Source organism: Geotrypetes seraphini, chromosome 2 (assembly GCF_902459505.1).
Source record: "Geotrypetes seraphini chromosome 2, aGeoSer1.1, whole genome shotgun sequence".
Lineage (NCBI taxonomy): Eukaryota > Metazoa > Chordata > Amphibia > Gymnophiona > Dermophiidae > Geotrypetes > Geotrypetes seraphini.
Window position 1 is genome coordinate 230,644,767 of NC_047085.1, and position 18,156 is coordinate 230,662,922.

Below are 18,156 nucleotides of genomic sequence, written 5' to 3' on the forward strand. Positions count from 1 at the left end.
TTTCCCACTCCACCCCATGGCATTTCTGTCTCCTTCCATTCTCTCCCCCCATGCCCTGGCATCTCCCTCCTACCCCATATGCACTGACATCTCTACCCCTCCTTGGTCTGGTAGCTCCTTTCCCTCCCTCCCATGGTCTTGGCATCTCTTGCCTCTCCTCTCCCTTCCCTGGTCTTCTTTCTCCCTTCTCTCTCCCCAATTGGGTGCTGCTGCAGCAGCACTTCTCTTCCCCTCCCCAATTGGATGATGCTGCAGCACTTCTCTTCCCCTCCCCCTCCCCAATTGGATGCAGCAGCAGCTTTTCTCTTCCCCCAATTGGGTGCACCAGTTTTTCTCTTCTCCCTCCCCCAAAAAATTGGGTACAGCAGCAACAACACTTTATCTTCCCTTCCTCCTCCCTCCAAAATGGGTGCAGCAGCAGAATATTTCTCTTCCCCTCCCCCATTCGGTGCAGCAGCATTTCTTTTCCCTTCCCCCCAAAATGGGTGCATCAGCACAACATTTCTCTTCCCCCTCCCCCCATTCGGTGCAGCAGCAGCATTTCTCTTCCCATCCCTCTCAGCTCACACACCAGTTGGCAGAGTCGCTAGGCAAGTTGTAAGCTTCCCTCCATTGCTGACCTATCTTCCATAGGTCAGCGACAGAGAGAAGTTTACAACTTGCTGCTTTTACTTGCTTCGGGGCTTCCTTGTTGCCGGGTCCTGCCTACTTTGTTTCCGCGAAGGCAAGACCTGGCAGTAAGGAAGGGCACATGATAGAGCTCCGGAGGGAAGCTTACAACTTGCTGCTTTTACTTGCTTTGGGCCTTCCTCGCTGCTGTCTTCGCGGAAACAAAGTAGGCAGGACCCAGCAACGAGGAAGGCCCGAAGCAAGTAAAAGCATGCTGGCAAAAAAAAAAAAAAGGCATGCGTCAAACTAAATTTTCGACGGCGAGTCAGCCCAGGAAGGAGCATCGGCGGCAGCAGCAGGATTCACCGAGCGGTCATCTAAATTAGCTGTGCGGAGTGCCCGGCTAAAAGGCCCTGGGAAGAACACTGCTGTAGTAACAGAATGTACTAATCTTCCACGTCATCCTCCACCACTGCACACCATATGAGCTTGTCTCTCTCTAATTGACCTTCCCTCTTCTGCCCCTTGTCAGCGAGAATGGAGTGGTGGAGAGTATTTTTGCTTCATCTCTCATCATCCTCTGCTAAGACACCAAGAGCGATGTTGTCTAGCCTAACTAACTAACTCCCATCCCTCACCTCACCACACCACTGTAACCTGATTCACTGCCATGATTTAGGCCTTTGCCGCATCCCAACAATAATAGGACGTGGGAATCCACACAGGGGACACAACTCCGAAAAGAACAGAAAGTGTAGACTATTCAGACAAATTCCATTTATTCCTGCAGATGCACACTGCAAGGCTGAACCTATTCCCTGCGCCTATATTAATATCTGATCCATAAGAAAAACAGCAGCCTTGGTGAAAGATTGGTTCACATCTGAGCTGCTGGATCTCCTGCTCCTGACAGGAACTTGGTTTCCATCCCCAGAGGACCCTCTAATCAGAGAATTTTGCCTCCCAGGATATAGAACAGTCTCCTTACTGACCATTATGATCAAGGACTCTCTTGAATTCACAATCCTTAACTCCAGGCAAATGGACAACCTCGAAATTCTATCATACCAAATCAACAGCACACTGAGAGACCCTCTCACTTGAATCCTATTCTATTCCAACCCCCTCCCCCAAGCAAGTGGACCGATGCCCAACAAGATTTCTTAGGAACTCACTCTCCTCCCCCTGCTGTTTTCTGCTAGGAGATATTAATCTACACCTGGAACTCACTCAAACCCATACTGTCAAGGACCTCTTCAAGGCCACCATCTAGACCTCATTACCACCCTGGAAATAAACAATATATACCCCAGTATAGCTCTACAGGATCGGGAATGGTCTCCCTCACTTTAGTCAGACCATGTTCTGGTTTAACTTACTTTGACAGGAAGCCAAACAACATGTACCCAAGCCAATAAAAACCTATAACACCAGACATCATATTGAAGCACCCTCCTTCTGGTTCAAGTTCAAAAACTTTGAAGAATTCTCAGACTCGATAGTCTTCTATGCTACCTAGAACAAAGTCTGCACTGATATCTATGACCAATTTGCCCCTAAATCCCTGCAAAAAAGTTGAGTCCGTGAGTCTTGACAAATGGTTTGATGAAGAGCTCCATGATCTAAAATACACAGTCCGCCACCTACAGAGGACATGGCACAAAGATCAAACCCAGGTCAACAAGGGACACTAGCATGAACAAGTACAAAAATAAAAACAAATGCTCAAAGAAAAGCGCAAAGCCTATTACTACCAATTACTGGGCAACTACTCCATCAACATCAAGGAACACTTCAGGGTAGTGTCTAAACTGACCAACATCACCAAACTAGTCCCAGGCCCCAAGGAAGAACCCCCACCTGTCAATGAATATGCTGATTACTTTTATTCAAAGATCCAGTCACTCTGTAATAAGTTCAGCCCCACCAATGCACTAGAGCAGTGTTTCTCAACTCGGTCCATAATAAATATGCATGAAAGAAATTTGCATATCATGGAGGCAGTATATGCAAATCAAGTTTATGTATATTCATTGTGGATATCCTCTTCCAATAGAGGGTTGTCTCACTCATTTCTACCATTGATGGGCCCTCATAACAACAAGCCAATGGGTCCTCAAAGTAGTGAGACATGGTTATGCCCTTCGCTTTCAAACAAAACCCTCAGTCCACCCTTCAAGAAAGTTATCTTTCATTTCCCATCAGACAGCTCTCCTTCACCAAGAGCTCTTGGCTCATCTCCAGCTAAATGCCTTTGAAAAAGTACCTCTTCTAGAGAAAGGCCGGGAATTCTACTCAAAGTATTTCCTCATACCAAAAAAGAACGGAGGACTCCATCCAATCTTAGATCTCTGTGCAGTCAACAAATTCTTGGTGAAGAAAAAGTTCTCTCTGGGAACCCTGTTACCACTGTTACAGACAAACAACTGGCTTTGCTCTCTAGGTATTGAAGCTTATACCCATATTTCCATTATTTCAACACACAGAAAATATCTGCGCTTGTAAGGCTGCAGTTTGGTCTTCTCTGCATTCTTTTGTTTGACACTACCATGTGGATGTTCAGACACGTCGGGATGTAGTGTTCAGTGAACAGGTTCTGGTGTCGGCCCTTCAGGGATCCCAACCTTGATGGGTACTGCTTTGGTTCGTCCCATCAGTAAAGAACTGTACCAGTCTAGAGAGCGACAAAGTAGGATAAATTAGGTTCTTACCTGATAATTTTCTTTCTTTCAGCCTCTCTAAACCGGTACAGTTCCCTGTCAGCCTAGCATTGCTAGCAGCCAGCATTTTCAATTGACCTAACCAACATCAGCAAAGGTCTATGGGACATTATATCAATCTGACTCTGGAATGTTAATGCAGATATACTCTTAAGTGCTCCTGCACAGAATTCACATACATTAAGCATTCATCCAGACAGGATTGTTTATCAAGAAGATAGGCTACTTGAATGGGACAAAGAAGCCAGAGACTAATCCCATATACCATGCCTGCAAGTATCACATCTTCCTTATCAATTAAACTAACCATTGTTTCAAACAGTTTACAAAGTCTAAACAGAAAGATACTGGGAAATACAATAGTTTCTATTTATTCCAACCTATAAAAGCCTCCTCTCTGCAACACCCCTCGCTCTCTCTCTCTCTCTCTCTGGAACCTGAAACTTGGAACATCACCCCCCCAACCCTCTTTCTCTCTCTACCTCTGTCCTCACAGCACCTATTCTCTCTTATTCACAAGAACACAGAATCAATCTCTGTAATTGTAAAATTTATATCTCTCATTAATTGTAATGCTTAATTGTAATCTTTATACATCTGGCTTTTCTGTAATATTATATATTCTTTATGCAAGCACTCTTAGTGGTGTTTGTCGGTGATTTTACTTCCTAATGAAACCTCTGTGAAGGCATTGAACCCAGGACCTGGTGTTTGTAAGGGCGCTTCAACCATATCCCCTATAACCTTACATTCCTCACCCGATCTGTCTTTCTGCGATGATTGCAGTTTTTGTTCGCAAGAAGATTTTGCTTTTCTGCGGATTCTAGTATTTTTCTAGGGCCGGGGAGATAAAAGAACAGTGACTATGGCTTAGCTGGTGAGCTGTGAGGACAGGGTTTTGGCTCTGCATTTTCCAACAGCGTTGCTATATGTTTGTTGTTTTTCTCTTGTTCGGAGTGTTGTTACTGTTCCATATTAGTTTTTTCTTAGTTCTACTTGGCTATTCGGCAGACTGGTTTAGAAGGGGGTGCCTCAGCTAATATACTACAACAAAAGTTTGGTCTCAGTCTCCACCTGCTGGAACTGGTAAAGAACTGTACCGATCTAGAAAGGCTAAAAGAAAGAAAATTAGCAGGTAATAACCTAATTTATCCTTTGAAAAGGGTCTGGACAACTTTGTGGCAGATCATTGGCCCAAAACTCTTGACTCAGCAAACCGTGAGCCTCTAGAGCAGTAGTCTCAAACTCAAATCAGTATGCATTTCTTCTTTGTGAGTAGATTTAGTGTGATTCTGTTTCACTGGAGAACATTTTAAATATAGCTTACTGTAGGCTTGATATGTTTAGTAATAGCTTAAATGCAAACTAGGACTTGATCACAGAGCGATTGTATTCAACCAGTCTCGTTTGATTTTTCACAGTATCTTTTAACCATGAGAAGGACATGCTTAATAAGTGTTCCCAGATTTGTTCTTTGATCTTAATTCTTTGACCTAAATTACAAGTAAATACATCTCATGATTATTAATTGTAGATATTCTTAAAACAGACTTATTGATGGTCTTCAGGGAATATGAGTTGGGAAATACTGGGTTTATAAAGATTGACCTCCACTTGATCAATATGACAAGCACCTTATACTGCTATAGAAAGGTCATGTAAACCTGTAAATATAGCACGTTTTTAGTGCTGCAGAGTTATGCAAATCTTTTACCTCCCCCACCTTTTTTTTATCTTCACTTCTAAGCAAAAATAAAATTCTATAAAGCATGTGGTAGCTTCATCTTGCTTTTTTCTGACCGCATGCTGTTTAGAAGAGGGGGACGAAAACAATATTTTGTCAGACCTTGCATGCATCCCACTAAGAAATTTCTGGAAAAAAAGTTATTTGTATCAATAGAAAAATGTATTGATTAAGTATATTCTAATTAAGCTAGGCATGAGTATGAAAACTTGGTACAGCATGACAATCTGAAGGTCTCATTAATTGTGTAGCATAGTAAAACAGAGGCATGTGAGTGGCACCTGTCTGTGGAAGCGTATGCATGCACCCTTCATTGCAAGCTGCATGCTGTGCGTGATAAAGAATGAACACAGTTGCTGTTTTACCTAGGGATGGGCAAATTGGACTAGGATTTAAAATGACAATTATAATCCAAACTGGTGCCATTTTGGCAATGTTACAGAGGAAATGACATAACTTGATTCAGTTAGTGAGCTTTGAGCCTGTTTTAAATATTTTTAATCCTGTATATTTGACCTGTTGTGGCCTAGTTGCCTCTGTGCCAATAAACTCCTAAGGTACTGCTGCTGAAATGATTGCAGTTTGGTGGTACAGATTAGTATTATATTTAAAAATAGAACTTTAATTTGTAAATGTGGGACTTGAATAAAATGAATACTGCCTATGAATTCACACAGTACAGCTTGTATTTATTTCAGATATTTGTGTAATTATAAAGGCTATTTAAGAGCACCTTGTTTAGAGAACTGCAACATCCTCTCTGGTCCTTATCTGAGTTTGCTGGATGTTAAAAAGGAATAGAAAAGTGTGTTTTATCATTCCTTTCCTACTATTTTAATTTTTTTTTTTTTAATTTACACAAGCAAATTGTATAGTGCTGTTTGCTAACACGGTACACCTACTGGCAGGATGTCAGGATGATTCCTTCATCCTGCTAAACCAGTCCAGACAATTGGGTTGGGTTGTCTTACCAGCAGAGGGAGGTAGAGACACTGAACTCTTCAGTAATATCACCGCTATAAGGGCTGGTATAATCTGGAAACATGCAGTATTTTTCTTCTTCTAGCAAATGGTTTAGTTTTGGCTGGTGAGGTTTTGTTCCAGGGCCTGACTCATCTGGCAGCAGTCCATGGCCTGCAGTTCCTGAGGTTGAGTCTCTTGCCTTGAATACTCCTGGGGGTTGGACCAAAGTCCTTACCGCCAGTTGAGCTGATAGGTGACTGTCTCTCTGGAGCCTGACCCATGAACTTGCACTCGGTGAGGCACTCTTGCTGTGGTCCCCTTGCTTCGGTATTGATCCCTCCCCTAAGTCTTTCTTTCTTACCCAGTCTCCCTTCCTCAGAACTCCTTTGGGTAAAAATCAGGTACTGTTTGATGGGGAAATAAAGCTTTATTAAAAAGAAATTTAAAAAAAGACAGCAGTGGATTGGTTGCTGTTTTCTGGAGAGACTATGAGCAGTATAAGCTCTGGGCAGATATCTCTGACAGGGAGAATATTCAGGCCAATCCCTTCCCTCCACCCCAGTGAGATTTTGGTCAGGGTCATCTGAGGATGCCCAGTGCATTCAGGTGCAGAGCCTCTGAAAAACAGTGGCAGAGCTGCCTGGCTGGTTTGTTTTACCCTGGGGTAATTGATTAGTGAGCTTAGCCAAGGGCCAATCAGGGTACTTGAAACAGCTGGAATCCTGATGGTATGTTTTGAATGAACCGGAGGACAGTATTCTCCAAGTGGAATGTATGCTCCAGTTGCAAGCTCAAAGACTATTCCTTATAAGCAGCAGGCCCTTTAAACTTGGGACTACCTTCACTTGCTCAGGTCCCTAGTGGCAATGTTAGAGGTGGTACCCTGGGCAAAAGCCTTCAAATAGATGCTACAGAGAGTGTTGTTTCATTGGGACCCTTGCTCTTAGCATTCTCTGAGGTGAAGCTTCACTTACCCTGGGCTTTTTGGATGTACATTTGTAGTGGCAATCCCTCAGACCCTTTCGTTTTGAGTGATGGAGATCATGTATGTGAGCCTATACTGCTAGGGAACCCACTGCCTCAGCCAACCCATCCAGGGTCTGTGGCTTACCCTGATGTAGTGTGGATCTTATGAGATGTCAGATGCATTTGACCGCGGTGGGTTGACTTGGTGCTATGTGTCCTGGCAAACAGCCAGTTGATATTATGAAGGGAACCTCCTTGAAGGACCTTGTATTGAAGATGGTTTTCCTAGTGGCTGGTTGCTTATAGGTCATAGGGACCTGTGCTTAGACTTCAAGGATGAGATATTCTCTCTCCGTATAGTTCCTTTGCTTAACGTAGTTTCCTTGTTTTCCCAAATTTACATGATTTCTTCCAGCCCCACAGTAGTGGACTCGGTGGAATCATCGTGAAGGCTCATCATGTTCGCACATTGTTCCTGCATTTTCTGACTTTAGCAAACCTTCAGTAAGTTGGATGGCTTGTTCATCTTGTCTGATGATTTGTGCAAAGGGTTGGCATCCTCAAAGTCCTCCATAACATGTAGATCAGGGGTGTCCAACCTGCGGCCCTGTGAAGTATTTTCTGCGGCCCCGGCCAAGGGCGATGCAGTGTTTTTCTTTGCTGCCCCTGGGTGTTTACCGTCTTGCCGGCTCTCTCCTCTGTCTTGCTGCAGTGTTTGCGTGGCCCCAGAAACATTTTTTTTCGGCCAGTGCACCCAGGGAAGCCAAAAGGTTGGACATCCTTGATGTAGATTAAGGCGGTCAATGAGGCCATCTGTATCCTTTTCTAGAAAATACTACTGTGCTTTTGGGCCTAGTACATGCAGACACAAACAGTTTCTTGGTCAAAGGCCTGGGTAGCCACCCCAGAATATATCTGTAAGGCAGCAACTTGATCATCGCTTCATTCATTTCTAAAACATTACAAAATGTTTTGACCAGGGAGGAAGTGGACTTTAGTAGTTATCATTCAAGGAACTTTGTCTTCCCCTATCTCTGTGATGTATTGCTCTTGCACATTCTAATCATCGACTGGTCTAACAGGATAAATGAGGTCATATTTATTCATACCTGTGAATTTTCTTTCCTTGAGACCTGCTCGACCAGTCCAGGCCCTGCCCTGGAAGACTACGATGCCAGGGTACATTTGAGGGTATTGTTCACTCTCCCTCCTTCAGCCTCTTAAACAGAGTTAATTGATAAGAGATTTTAAGATATTCTACATTGATATCCTAAGGAGTTTTTCAGTTGCATGAAGAACTCTGGCATTGGCATACTAAAGGTTTCCAGACTGTACCAGTCCTTATACTGGTGATGCCATTTTCTCTACCTTCATCTGTTGGTAAGGGAACACAACCCAATCGCCTGGACTGGTCTAGTGGGATTCATGGAAGCGAAATTACCAGACATAAATAAATTTCACTTTTTTTTCCTTTGAAGTTGGTATACATACATGTGATCTTAAAGATTGGGCACAGATAGAGGCACTTGTGCTCCATATACGAGACTTTTTTGGAAATTAATAAATATGAAAGCATTGAACTCTGGTCAGTTTTGCCCATCTCTAGTATTTAATGTAAGCATCTGCTTTCTGATTATATTTTCTGTATTTATTTTTACTGTTGATGTCAGGTAGCCTCTAGAGGGGATGCCTAGACACTCCCTTGCTTGAGGCTTTTGTGGATATTGTTCTCTTACCCCTTTTTTCTTTTCCTTCCTTGCAGTTCCAGGCTTTCCATACCCTACTGCTGCTGCCGCTGCCACAACAGCAGCTGCTTTTCGAGGAGCTCACCTGAGAGGTCGAGGGCGAACTGTGTATGGAGCCGTGAGGGCTGTGCCCCCAGCAGCAGCTATTCCCACCTACCCAGGGTAAGCACAAGGTTTTGCATCGTACTGTTCTCAACAATCCTTTGTGTACCCCCTCAGACTCCTGAGGGGTCAAGGAGGAACTAGATTCCTGGAAGTGCCGTATAATAGTCCTGTTACATAGTGAGCCTGAAAAAAAAAAATCATCATTTACTAAAGTCAATCAGTTTACCATAGTGTCGCATATAGGTTCTTCTAGCATAGAGCTCATGTTCTTAATCTTTTCAGTAAATACTTGAAGACCTCATTTTTTTCCATTGCAGCTAATAATTACATTTTCCAGGGTGGATTTGATTTAAATATAATAGATTTAAATCACTAGTCAGAAAGACTTGATTTAAATCATGGTTTTCTACAGAAAGACTCATTCTTGCTGGTATAATCTTAATATTTACAATCAAATGTTTTCATTTTTTGAAAAACATATTTTTACAGTTATATAAAAAATTACTGATTTGGTTATAATATTAGAAATAGATAAATAATTTTAAAATTACTGTGAGTTTATAGGTTAATCGTTTATATTTGGACATCTTCCACTACTGTACTTTATTGAAAGGGGAAAATAATCACAACCTTAATAATTTAAATAGTTTTATGTAACCAAAATAATAATGCTATGCATATGCAATCTTGTATTTGCTTAAACATCTATGTTAACTGATCTGGTTAAAAAAAACTTAGACTATCAGCCAGGTCCACACATGAAACAATACTGCCTTCTATAACTCACTCATCTTTATCTTCTTGTTTGTTCATAATCTGGAAAAGAAAAACAAGCTTTCCTGCTTTATCGGGTCCCAAATGATTTCTCAGTTTGGAATGAATGAGTCCAAAGAGAGAGAATATTCTTTCTATTCCAACAGAAGAAGCTGTTGCTCTTAAAAGTGAAATCATTATTTAAATAGTCTTTAAATCCAAGTGCTTAATAAGAGACCGCCAGCAGTTCACTGGTGTGACTTTCTTTAAAGCATCCTCACCAAAGATGTTTCTTGAATGGCTCCTCCTTAGCTCTGAAGTTTATTATAGTTGGTATTACAGATGGATGATTCCTGGATACCCATGTCATAGCTAACTCCTCCTCTTCAGCACTTAAGGTTTGACCCTGGTACTAGATATTGAGAATATTTACTAAAAATGATCTAGAGACAATGCATGTCCATTTTGGGTTTTTAATGCTTGTAATTTAATTCTTCAATTTATTATTGTATTAAACTAGGCTCAATTTAATATCAATCCACTCGGCAATATCTCACATCAAAATTCAAAACATTTCATTGTAGTTTACAGGATCTTAAGATTGCTGTTAAAACCAAATTCTTAGACCTCACAGCTCAGCTCTTCATTGAGCCCAATGTAACCATATTTTTATGTGTATATTTCTTGTATTATATCTTATTATTCAATAACTAGTGTCTAAGCCTGTTACATTAACGGGTGCTAGAATAGATGTATAGAATTTCTTTCTTTCTCTCTCTCCCTCTCGCTATCTTTCTTTCTTTCTTTCTTTCTGTCTCGCTCCCTGCCCCGTCTTTCTTTCTTTCTTTCTGTCTCCCTGTCCTGTCTGTCTTTCTGTCTCTCTCCCTTCCCCTTTATTTCTTTCTGTCTCTCTACCTGCCCCCGTCTGTCTTTCTGTCTCTCTCCCTTCCCCCTTTATTTCTTTCTGTCTCTCTACCTGCCCCCTTTATTTCTTTCTGTCTCTCTACCTGCCCCCGTCTGTCTTTCTGTCTCTCTCCCTTCCCCCTTTATTTCTTTCTGTCTCTCTACCTGCCCCCTTTATTTCTTTCTGTCTCTCTACCTGCCCCCGTCTGTCTTTGTCTTTCTTTCTTTCTTCTATTGTTTCCGCCGCTATCCATCACCATTTCCTTAGTCCTTTGTGCCCTTTTGGCCCTCATCGATCCTCTACTGCATTTATCACTCTTTCAGTCCCAGCTCCATTCCTATCTATCTTTTCTTCCATTGCCTCCAAGGCCATTCTTCCTATCCCTATATTCCACCCTCACCCAGCTTTTCTTCCTTTTTTACCCTTTCTCTTGTACCCCACCCCAGGACCAATTTCTCTCTCGTCTTTCCCCTGCCCCTCCCAGAGGTATTGCAACTCTCCCCTTCCCCATTACTTTAACCTTCTTCACCCAACCGCACCCCAACACCAGAGCCTGCACCAATTCAAACCCCACCCCCCTCCCCTACCTACTTCCTCTCTGGCCATTGCACTGAATCTTTGGGCAGGCTGCCCCTCCACAGCCTTTCACCCTGATGGACCCTCCACACACACACACACACCCCTGGTCCACCTCCCCCACAGGTCTGCCCTCCCTCCCTCCGTGTGGGTCTGGCCTTCTGGATCCCCATTACTTTCCCGAGGCGGCAGCAGTGGTCCTGACCTAACAAGCCCTCCTCCCTCTCTGTGCCCCAAAGCAGTAGCAGCGGCAGCAGTCCTGATCCGCCAACCCCCCATTCCTTACCCAAAGCAGCAGTGGCAGCACTGGAAACAGACATCTGAAGTGATGCAACAGAGGAAAGGCCCTGCCAGGGCTTGCTACGAACAGCATGTTTACAGCGCTGCCACTTCTGCTTTGGGTAAGGAATGGGGGATTGACAGATCAGGACTGCTGCCACTACACTGAAACGCTTCCCTGCTTGGCAGTTTCTCCCTACTTGGCGGTTCTTCTACTGCGCATGCGGAGGCACGGAGTTTCAAGTGCGCATGTGCGACTAAGGTTTTATTATTCAATAATTTTCTCCTTTTCATAAATTTAATGCATTTCATTTTCAATTTTCTCAATTTATTTTTACAAATGCACAGTTAATTAAAATGACTTATCTGAAATCATAAGAACATAAAGAAACGCCTTCACCGGATCAGACCTTAGGTCCATCTAGTCTGGCGACCAGCACACATGGAGGCCAAGCTAGGTGCTCCCTGATGGAGACCTTGATTACCCGTATCCCTCAGTGTGATTTGCAAGAAGGTGTGCATCCAACTTGCGCTTGAATCCCAGAATGGTAGTCTCCGTCACAACCGGGAGAGCATTCCAAGCGTCCACCACTCGCTGTACGAAACAGAACTTCCTGACATTTGTCCTGGGTCTGCTGCCCCTCAGTTTCAGTCCATGACCTCTTGTCCGTGTCACATTTGACAATGTGAATAACGATGTTTCTTGCTCTATTTTGTTGAATCCTTTTAGTATTTTAAAAGTCTCTATCATATCCCCTCACAGTCTCCTCTTTTCGAGGGTGAACAGTCCCAATTTTCCGAGGAGTTCTTTGTAGCTCAAATTTTCTATACCTTTTACTAGTTTCGTGGCTCACCTCTGCACCCTCTCCAGCAGGGTTATATCCTCCTTTAGGTATGGAGACCAGTGTTGGATACAGTATTCCAAGTGTGGTCTGACCATTGCTCTGTAAAGCGGCATTATGACGCCCTCTGATCTACTCGTGATCCCCTTCTTTATCATGCCCAACATCCTGTTTGCTTTCTTTGCCACCGCTGCGCATTGAGCCGACGGCTTCAGGTTCCTGTCTATCAGTACCCCCAGGTCCCTTTCTTGTTCGCTTTTGCCCAACGTTACACCTAACATTTTATATTCATGTTCCTTGTTTTTCCTTGCATTTTTCTATGTTAAACTTCATCTGCCACTTTTCCGCCCATTTCTCCAGCTGGTTCAGATCCTTCTGGAGATCCTCGCTGTCCTTTTGTGACCCAACTGCCCGATATAGTTTTGTGTCATCTGCAAACTTGATTATATTACTTGTTGTTTCCTCTTCCAGGTCATTTATGAAGATATTGAATAAGATGGGCCCAAGAACCAAGCCCTGGGGCACACCGCTTGTCACCTTCTCCCAGTCCGAGAAATTCCCATTTATGCTTACCCTCTGCAATCTATTCTCTAGCCATTTGCCTATCCATCTGAGTACGTCCCCTTCTATTCCGTGGCTTAGTAGTTTCCTCATAAGCCTTGCGTGCAGGACCTTGTCGAACGCTTTCTGGAAGTCCAAGTAAATTATATCCACCGGGTCTCCTCTATCGATTTGTTTGTTCACCTTCTCAAAAAATTGAAGTAAATTCGTCAAACATGACTTCCCCTTCCTGAAGCCGTGTTGACTTGCTCTCATCAGGTCATGATCTTCCAGGTGTTGCACTATGCTATCCTTGATTAGTTCTTCAACCATCTTCCCAGGAACCGACGTGAGACTCACAGGTATATAGTTGCCCGGTTCTCCTCCCAATCCTTTTTTGAAGATTGGGATGACATTCGCTATCTTCCAGTCGTCTGGTATTTTCCCGGTTCTAATTGACATGTTAGCTAGAGTTTGTAATAGTTCTCCAATTTAAACCTTAAGCTCCTTTAATACATCCGGTCCAGGGAATTTGTCACTTTTTAGTTTGTCAATCTGATAGTATATCTTGTCCAGATCCACATTCACTGTGGTCAGGCTTTCCTCTAGGTCTCCCTTGAATACCCTCCCTGTTTCTGGCATTGTTGTAGTGTCCTCATTGGTAAAGACAGAGGCAAAGAATGAATTTAGCCTATCTGCAATCTGTTTGTCATCTTTGATGCACCCTTTTCTTCCTTGGTCGTCGAGAGGGCCTACTGCCTCTCTTGCTGGTTGAGGTTCAAAACTGAGGTGGTTAATTGTTTGAACACAAATGCAATGATAATAATATTCATTCAGTTCTGTTCATATCTAAATAACATCGTTCTTCAAACATTCTCTTAAAAAGTTTTTTGTTATATTTATTTAATTCGTTTTATATCCTGTTGTCCCTAAAGAGCTCAGAACGGCTTACAGGTTAAAATACATATTATATAGTTGACAGATTACAATCCTATATAATAAAACCCTAGCCGCGCATGCACACTCTTACCTGCGTGTTCCATTTTCCCTGTTCCGTGAGATGTAGGTCCATGGTGGCAGGAGTGCGCATGTTCGGGTCCCCAGCCTTACAGCACCTAACTACACTCGCCGGCAGGACTGCCACCAGCGCTGGACTCCCTGCTCTGGTAAAAGTAAGTTCTTCACCTTGCCGCCCCCTTCACTTCCCTTCCCGTGGTCCCGACTCCAACCCTACCGACTCCAGCAGCGTCTGCATCACTCTACACATGCTGCTTTGGGGCTGTAGAAGGCCCCAAAGCAGTGTGTGTACAGTGCTGCAGACGCTGCTGGAGTCGGCAGGTTTGGAGTTGAGACATCAGAAAGGGAAAGGGGGGCGGCGGCAAGGGACTACGAGAGCCGACCACACTTCTAGCACCCGTTAATGTAACGGGCTAAAATACTAGTCTGATATACACACCAAGCAAATCTTACCATTATTGTCACTGCTTGTCTTAATTCAAAAATGGCTACGGCATCTCCAGTTATGCTGCTTTTAAAATGATCAGCTGATAATACATCAGAGAAACGTACCCTTCTGCCAATTCCCTTTTGCTTGGTGTGAATATAACAAAAAACTTTTTAAGAGAATGTTTGAAGAGCGATGTTTAAATATGAACAGAAATGAGTGAATATTTTTATCATTGCAGTTGTGGTAAAATAATTAACCACCTCAATTTTGAACCTCGACCATGATGAAAGTATTGAAATATGAATTCATGTCGGGAGAGGTGCAACTGAAGGAAGACGATTTCAGATAGGTCTTTTTAATTAACTGCATTTGCAGAAATGAATTGAGAAAATTGAAAATGAAATTTATGAAAATTGAGAAAATTATTGAATAATATAAGATATAATAAGAAATATACACATAAAAATATGGTTATGTTTGGATCAATGAAGAGCTAAGCTGTAAGAGCTATAAGAGCTAAGGATTTGGTTCTAGTCCTGTAAAATGAAATGAAATGTTCTGAATTTTGATGTGAGATGATATTGCTGAGTGGATTGTAATTTAATTCTGTCATTGTGCAGTTTTGTTTCTAAGTGCTCACTTAGTTCCTTCCAAATTTCAACAGCATCAGCAATACAACTATTTTTCTGTATTTTCTTTAAAGCTTCAGAAATAGATTTCAGGATTCTCAGCATATCTTCAACATTTCTCTTAATCCCAATGTTGAGGATTTTGGCTGTAACTATGCCATTTATTTCAATTTTGTTCACAAACTCTCTTCTGAAATGATTGTTGCTGTTGTCCTGGTCTCTCTGCGTCTTGGTAGGTAGAACCAATGTTTCAACCATCATGCTGTGACTTTCTTTAGGATATGCTGTTCCTGCCAAAATTCAAATTTGTGTTACCAACGAACTTTCCCACCAAATTCAAATCTGAGACCAATGTTCTTCCCTGTTCTCAATCAGGTCAGTGGGGCCACTATATATATATATATAGGTCTGCAGTTTGTCTTTATATATATATAAAGACAAACTGCAGACCTCACAGCATACCCTAAAGAAAGCCACAACATGATGGCTGAAATATCAGTTCTACCTACCCAGAAGCCGCAAGACCCAGACAACAACAACAATCGTGACGCCAGCTGTAGAAGCCTAAGAGAACATGTTGTCCAAATAGGCCAGTTCTTGATATACGCTCAAAACAGCCTCTACAGAGTTCTATCTGATATCTTGTGGGAGTGTTAGCTTGGCTTCATCCATTCTTTTCAGAGCTGATGCTACAAAATTATTGATACAGATGTATTTAACAATTTCAGCAACATTAATTTTTAGTTCTGGGACACTGAAGTCTTTGGCTAGGAGTACTGAAACTTATGGTTATTAGCTTGGTGTTCTCTTCATGCACTTCTAAATTTCTTCTCATCTTGGATACATTTGCAGCATTGTCTGTGACTAAACTGAATATTACACATTTGAATTTTTGTTCACATTTTATTATAGCTTCCTGTAAGTATTCTGCTATATTTGCATTTTCTGAGGTATCACTTGTTGCTGCAAGAAAGACATTCCCTTTTTCTGTTATACAACAGGATCATTGTGAACATTACTTCACCCATCAAGATTTACGTTAACAATTTTACCCTCTAGACCTGTTGTGCACATTGCTCCATTTCTCTGTCATATACTTTATCCAGCAGTTTACCTGCAGCATCTGCTCTGCTGGGTGAACTGTATCTTGGTCTCAATCACTGAATCATATTAATGAAGTGTGGGTTTTCAGTCAAAACAGAAAGAAGATCTTGTCGCATAAACAAACTGGGCAATTTTTTCATCAATTACCTGTTTTTCTAATCTGCTGGTTTTTATCACAAACTTTTCTATGGTGGTTCCTGGATGGTCGGATTTTTTTCTTTCTTTTAGATGATACACTGTAGATATGTAATGTGACTGAAATACTATCCTGGAAAATAACTCTGAAACTGTAGAACAGGAGGATGGTGATCTCAAGGGTGGATAGTTTCCTGAATCCTTTAATTTGATGATAAGATTCCCCTAAGCAAAAAAGTCAATACTGCTGTTTTCTTATTGATACCATTTCTGCTTATTAAGTATTACTCATTGTATTCACTGCCACTCAGTACTGCCCAAAAAAGGAATATTTGCTTGTTTCAACTCTTTATTTCTTTATAACTGTATTAAAATGACAGTAACATGCAGTAATAAGAGCAAATACATTTTTCTCAAATATGACAATTTTTCAAGACAACCTTTAAGAAATAATGATGAAATCAAAACATTTACCAGCCTGAAGATCCTGCCTGTTTAAACATGTTCCTTTTGTCATCTTCATCAAAGCACTTCTCATGTTTCTTTTGTGCCATCAGGTCTTGCATTTCTTTGTTACAGTGTTTGTATTTTGCACGCATGCTTGCCTTACCCATGGGTAGAGGAACTTCATTGGGAATATTTTAAACTGGGTCTGTTTTACAGCCTGCTGCCATTATAGGTTTTCTCCTCCAAGGAGAGAATAATATAATAAACCTCAGGCTATACATTCGAAGATCCCAAGACTTGTGCAATATTCTGCTCAGAAGGTTTCACTTCCATTTTCACTGCTTGCACTTCTTCCTCACACTTAACTCCTTATGCAGATATATAAACTTACTACTTAACTGATAGGGGTTGATTCTGTATACATCGATTTGCATAGGAACAAGGGGGCTAAGGTATTTTTCTCAACTCTGTATATTTCATAAAATTTTTGCTGTGAAGAAGCATGTGATCTCTGCAAACACAAAAGCAGGTTTGAGACATGCAAAAAAACCAAGCATCTGTAATAATATCTTCTAGATAGAAAAATTGTCTGTGATATGAAAGGATTAATGGAAATCATTTATCAAAAAATATAAACATTTCATGCATAAATATACAGCCTCAGACTACATAATTAAAACCTAATCCTTATTTCATGATGAATAACTATCTTAAACTAGAAAACTGTCTTTAGATAGATTTTTTCCCTCAAGAAATCATTTTCTTTTTTTAAAAATCCAATTTTTACATTTTTTTAAAAAATCATTGATTTTTATCCAACCTGCATTTTATTCTGTTGTCCACTGCTTGTAGTATTTTTTTGTGGATTTCTCATGTGGTATATACCTGATAAGTAAATAAGTCCTATGACAGCTGTCGTCATTGTGGTATACAGAGTAGCATAGGGATATGAAAAAAAAAGGCATTTGCAGCAAGAATGATATGCTATAAGTTCAATAGATAATAGTTTACAGTGAAGAAAAAGCTAAAGAATAATAATTTGCAGTGGCTGAAACTAAATAGTGGTTTTAATCTAAACAAATTGTCAAGGAGGTCAGTCCAAATAGGGAACTATTTTGCTTGCTGATATTCTTCTGAAAACTACCAATATTTAAGCTGAACTTTTGAAGTGAATGGTCCAACAGTATTCAATTGAACATAGGTTGCTAGATGAGTTTTTCTCTAGAGAATATGTTCATGACCCCACTAATTTTGGTCCCTCTTGTGAATAGCATTAGCATTAGTTCCCCAGGTTGTCTACACTTTCCATATAAAATCTAGACAGATTTTGCCCCAGCAACATTAATCAAGTTAGGAGCTTGGTAAAGTAGTTTAATAAGAGAGGTTGTTTCCTTGGGATCCAAGATGACGGTATGCACCTGATGCCTGTTGCGGTCTTCTCTTGTTAGCGTTTTTCTTGTTGTAGTTTTCAAGATGCTGAAGCGTTGTGGGAATTTAGCAGCCATAGCCTCACAGCATCTAACCTCTGCCATAGAAGGCCCAATAGATACCTTTCTGAGGAGAGTGGGGGCTGTGCAAGTGTCAGAAAGTGCCTTGCTGGAGTTTCCCGCTCAGAGTGGAGACTCGTTTGAACTCCCAGGGCTGGATA

The 18,156-nt window shown here is 41.5% G+C and overlaps 1 protein-coding gene across 13 annotated transcripts in view; it reads left to right on the forward strand.

The window, feature by feature from the left end:
- RBFOX2 (RNA binding fox-1 homolog 2) overlaps window positions 1-18,156 on the forward strand; it is an 839,083-nt gene that overhangs the window by 658,379 nt on the left and 162,548 nt on the right. For all 13 annotated transcript variants that reach the window (XR_004538493.1, XM_033935143.1, XM_033935145.1 and 10 more), the window contains one exon: window positions 8,765-8,909. Coding sequence is in view for 12 of the 13 variants with exons in the window: in XM_033935143.1 (XP_033791034.1) it covers window positions 8,765-8,909 (145 nt within the window). In the remaining variant the exon portion in view is untranslated. The remainder of the gene's footprint in view (window positions 1-8,764; window positions 8,910-18,156) is intronic.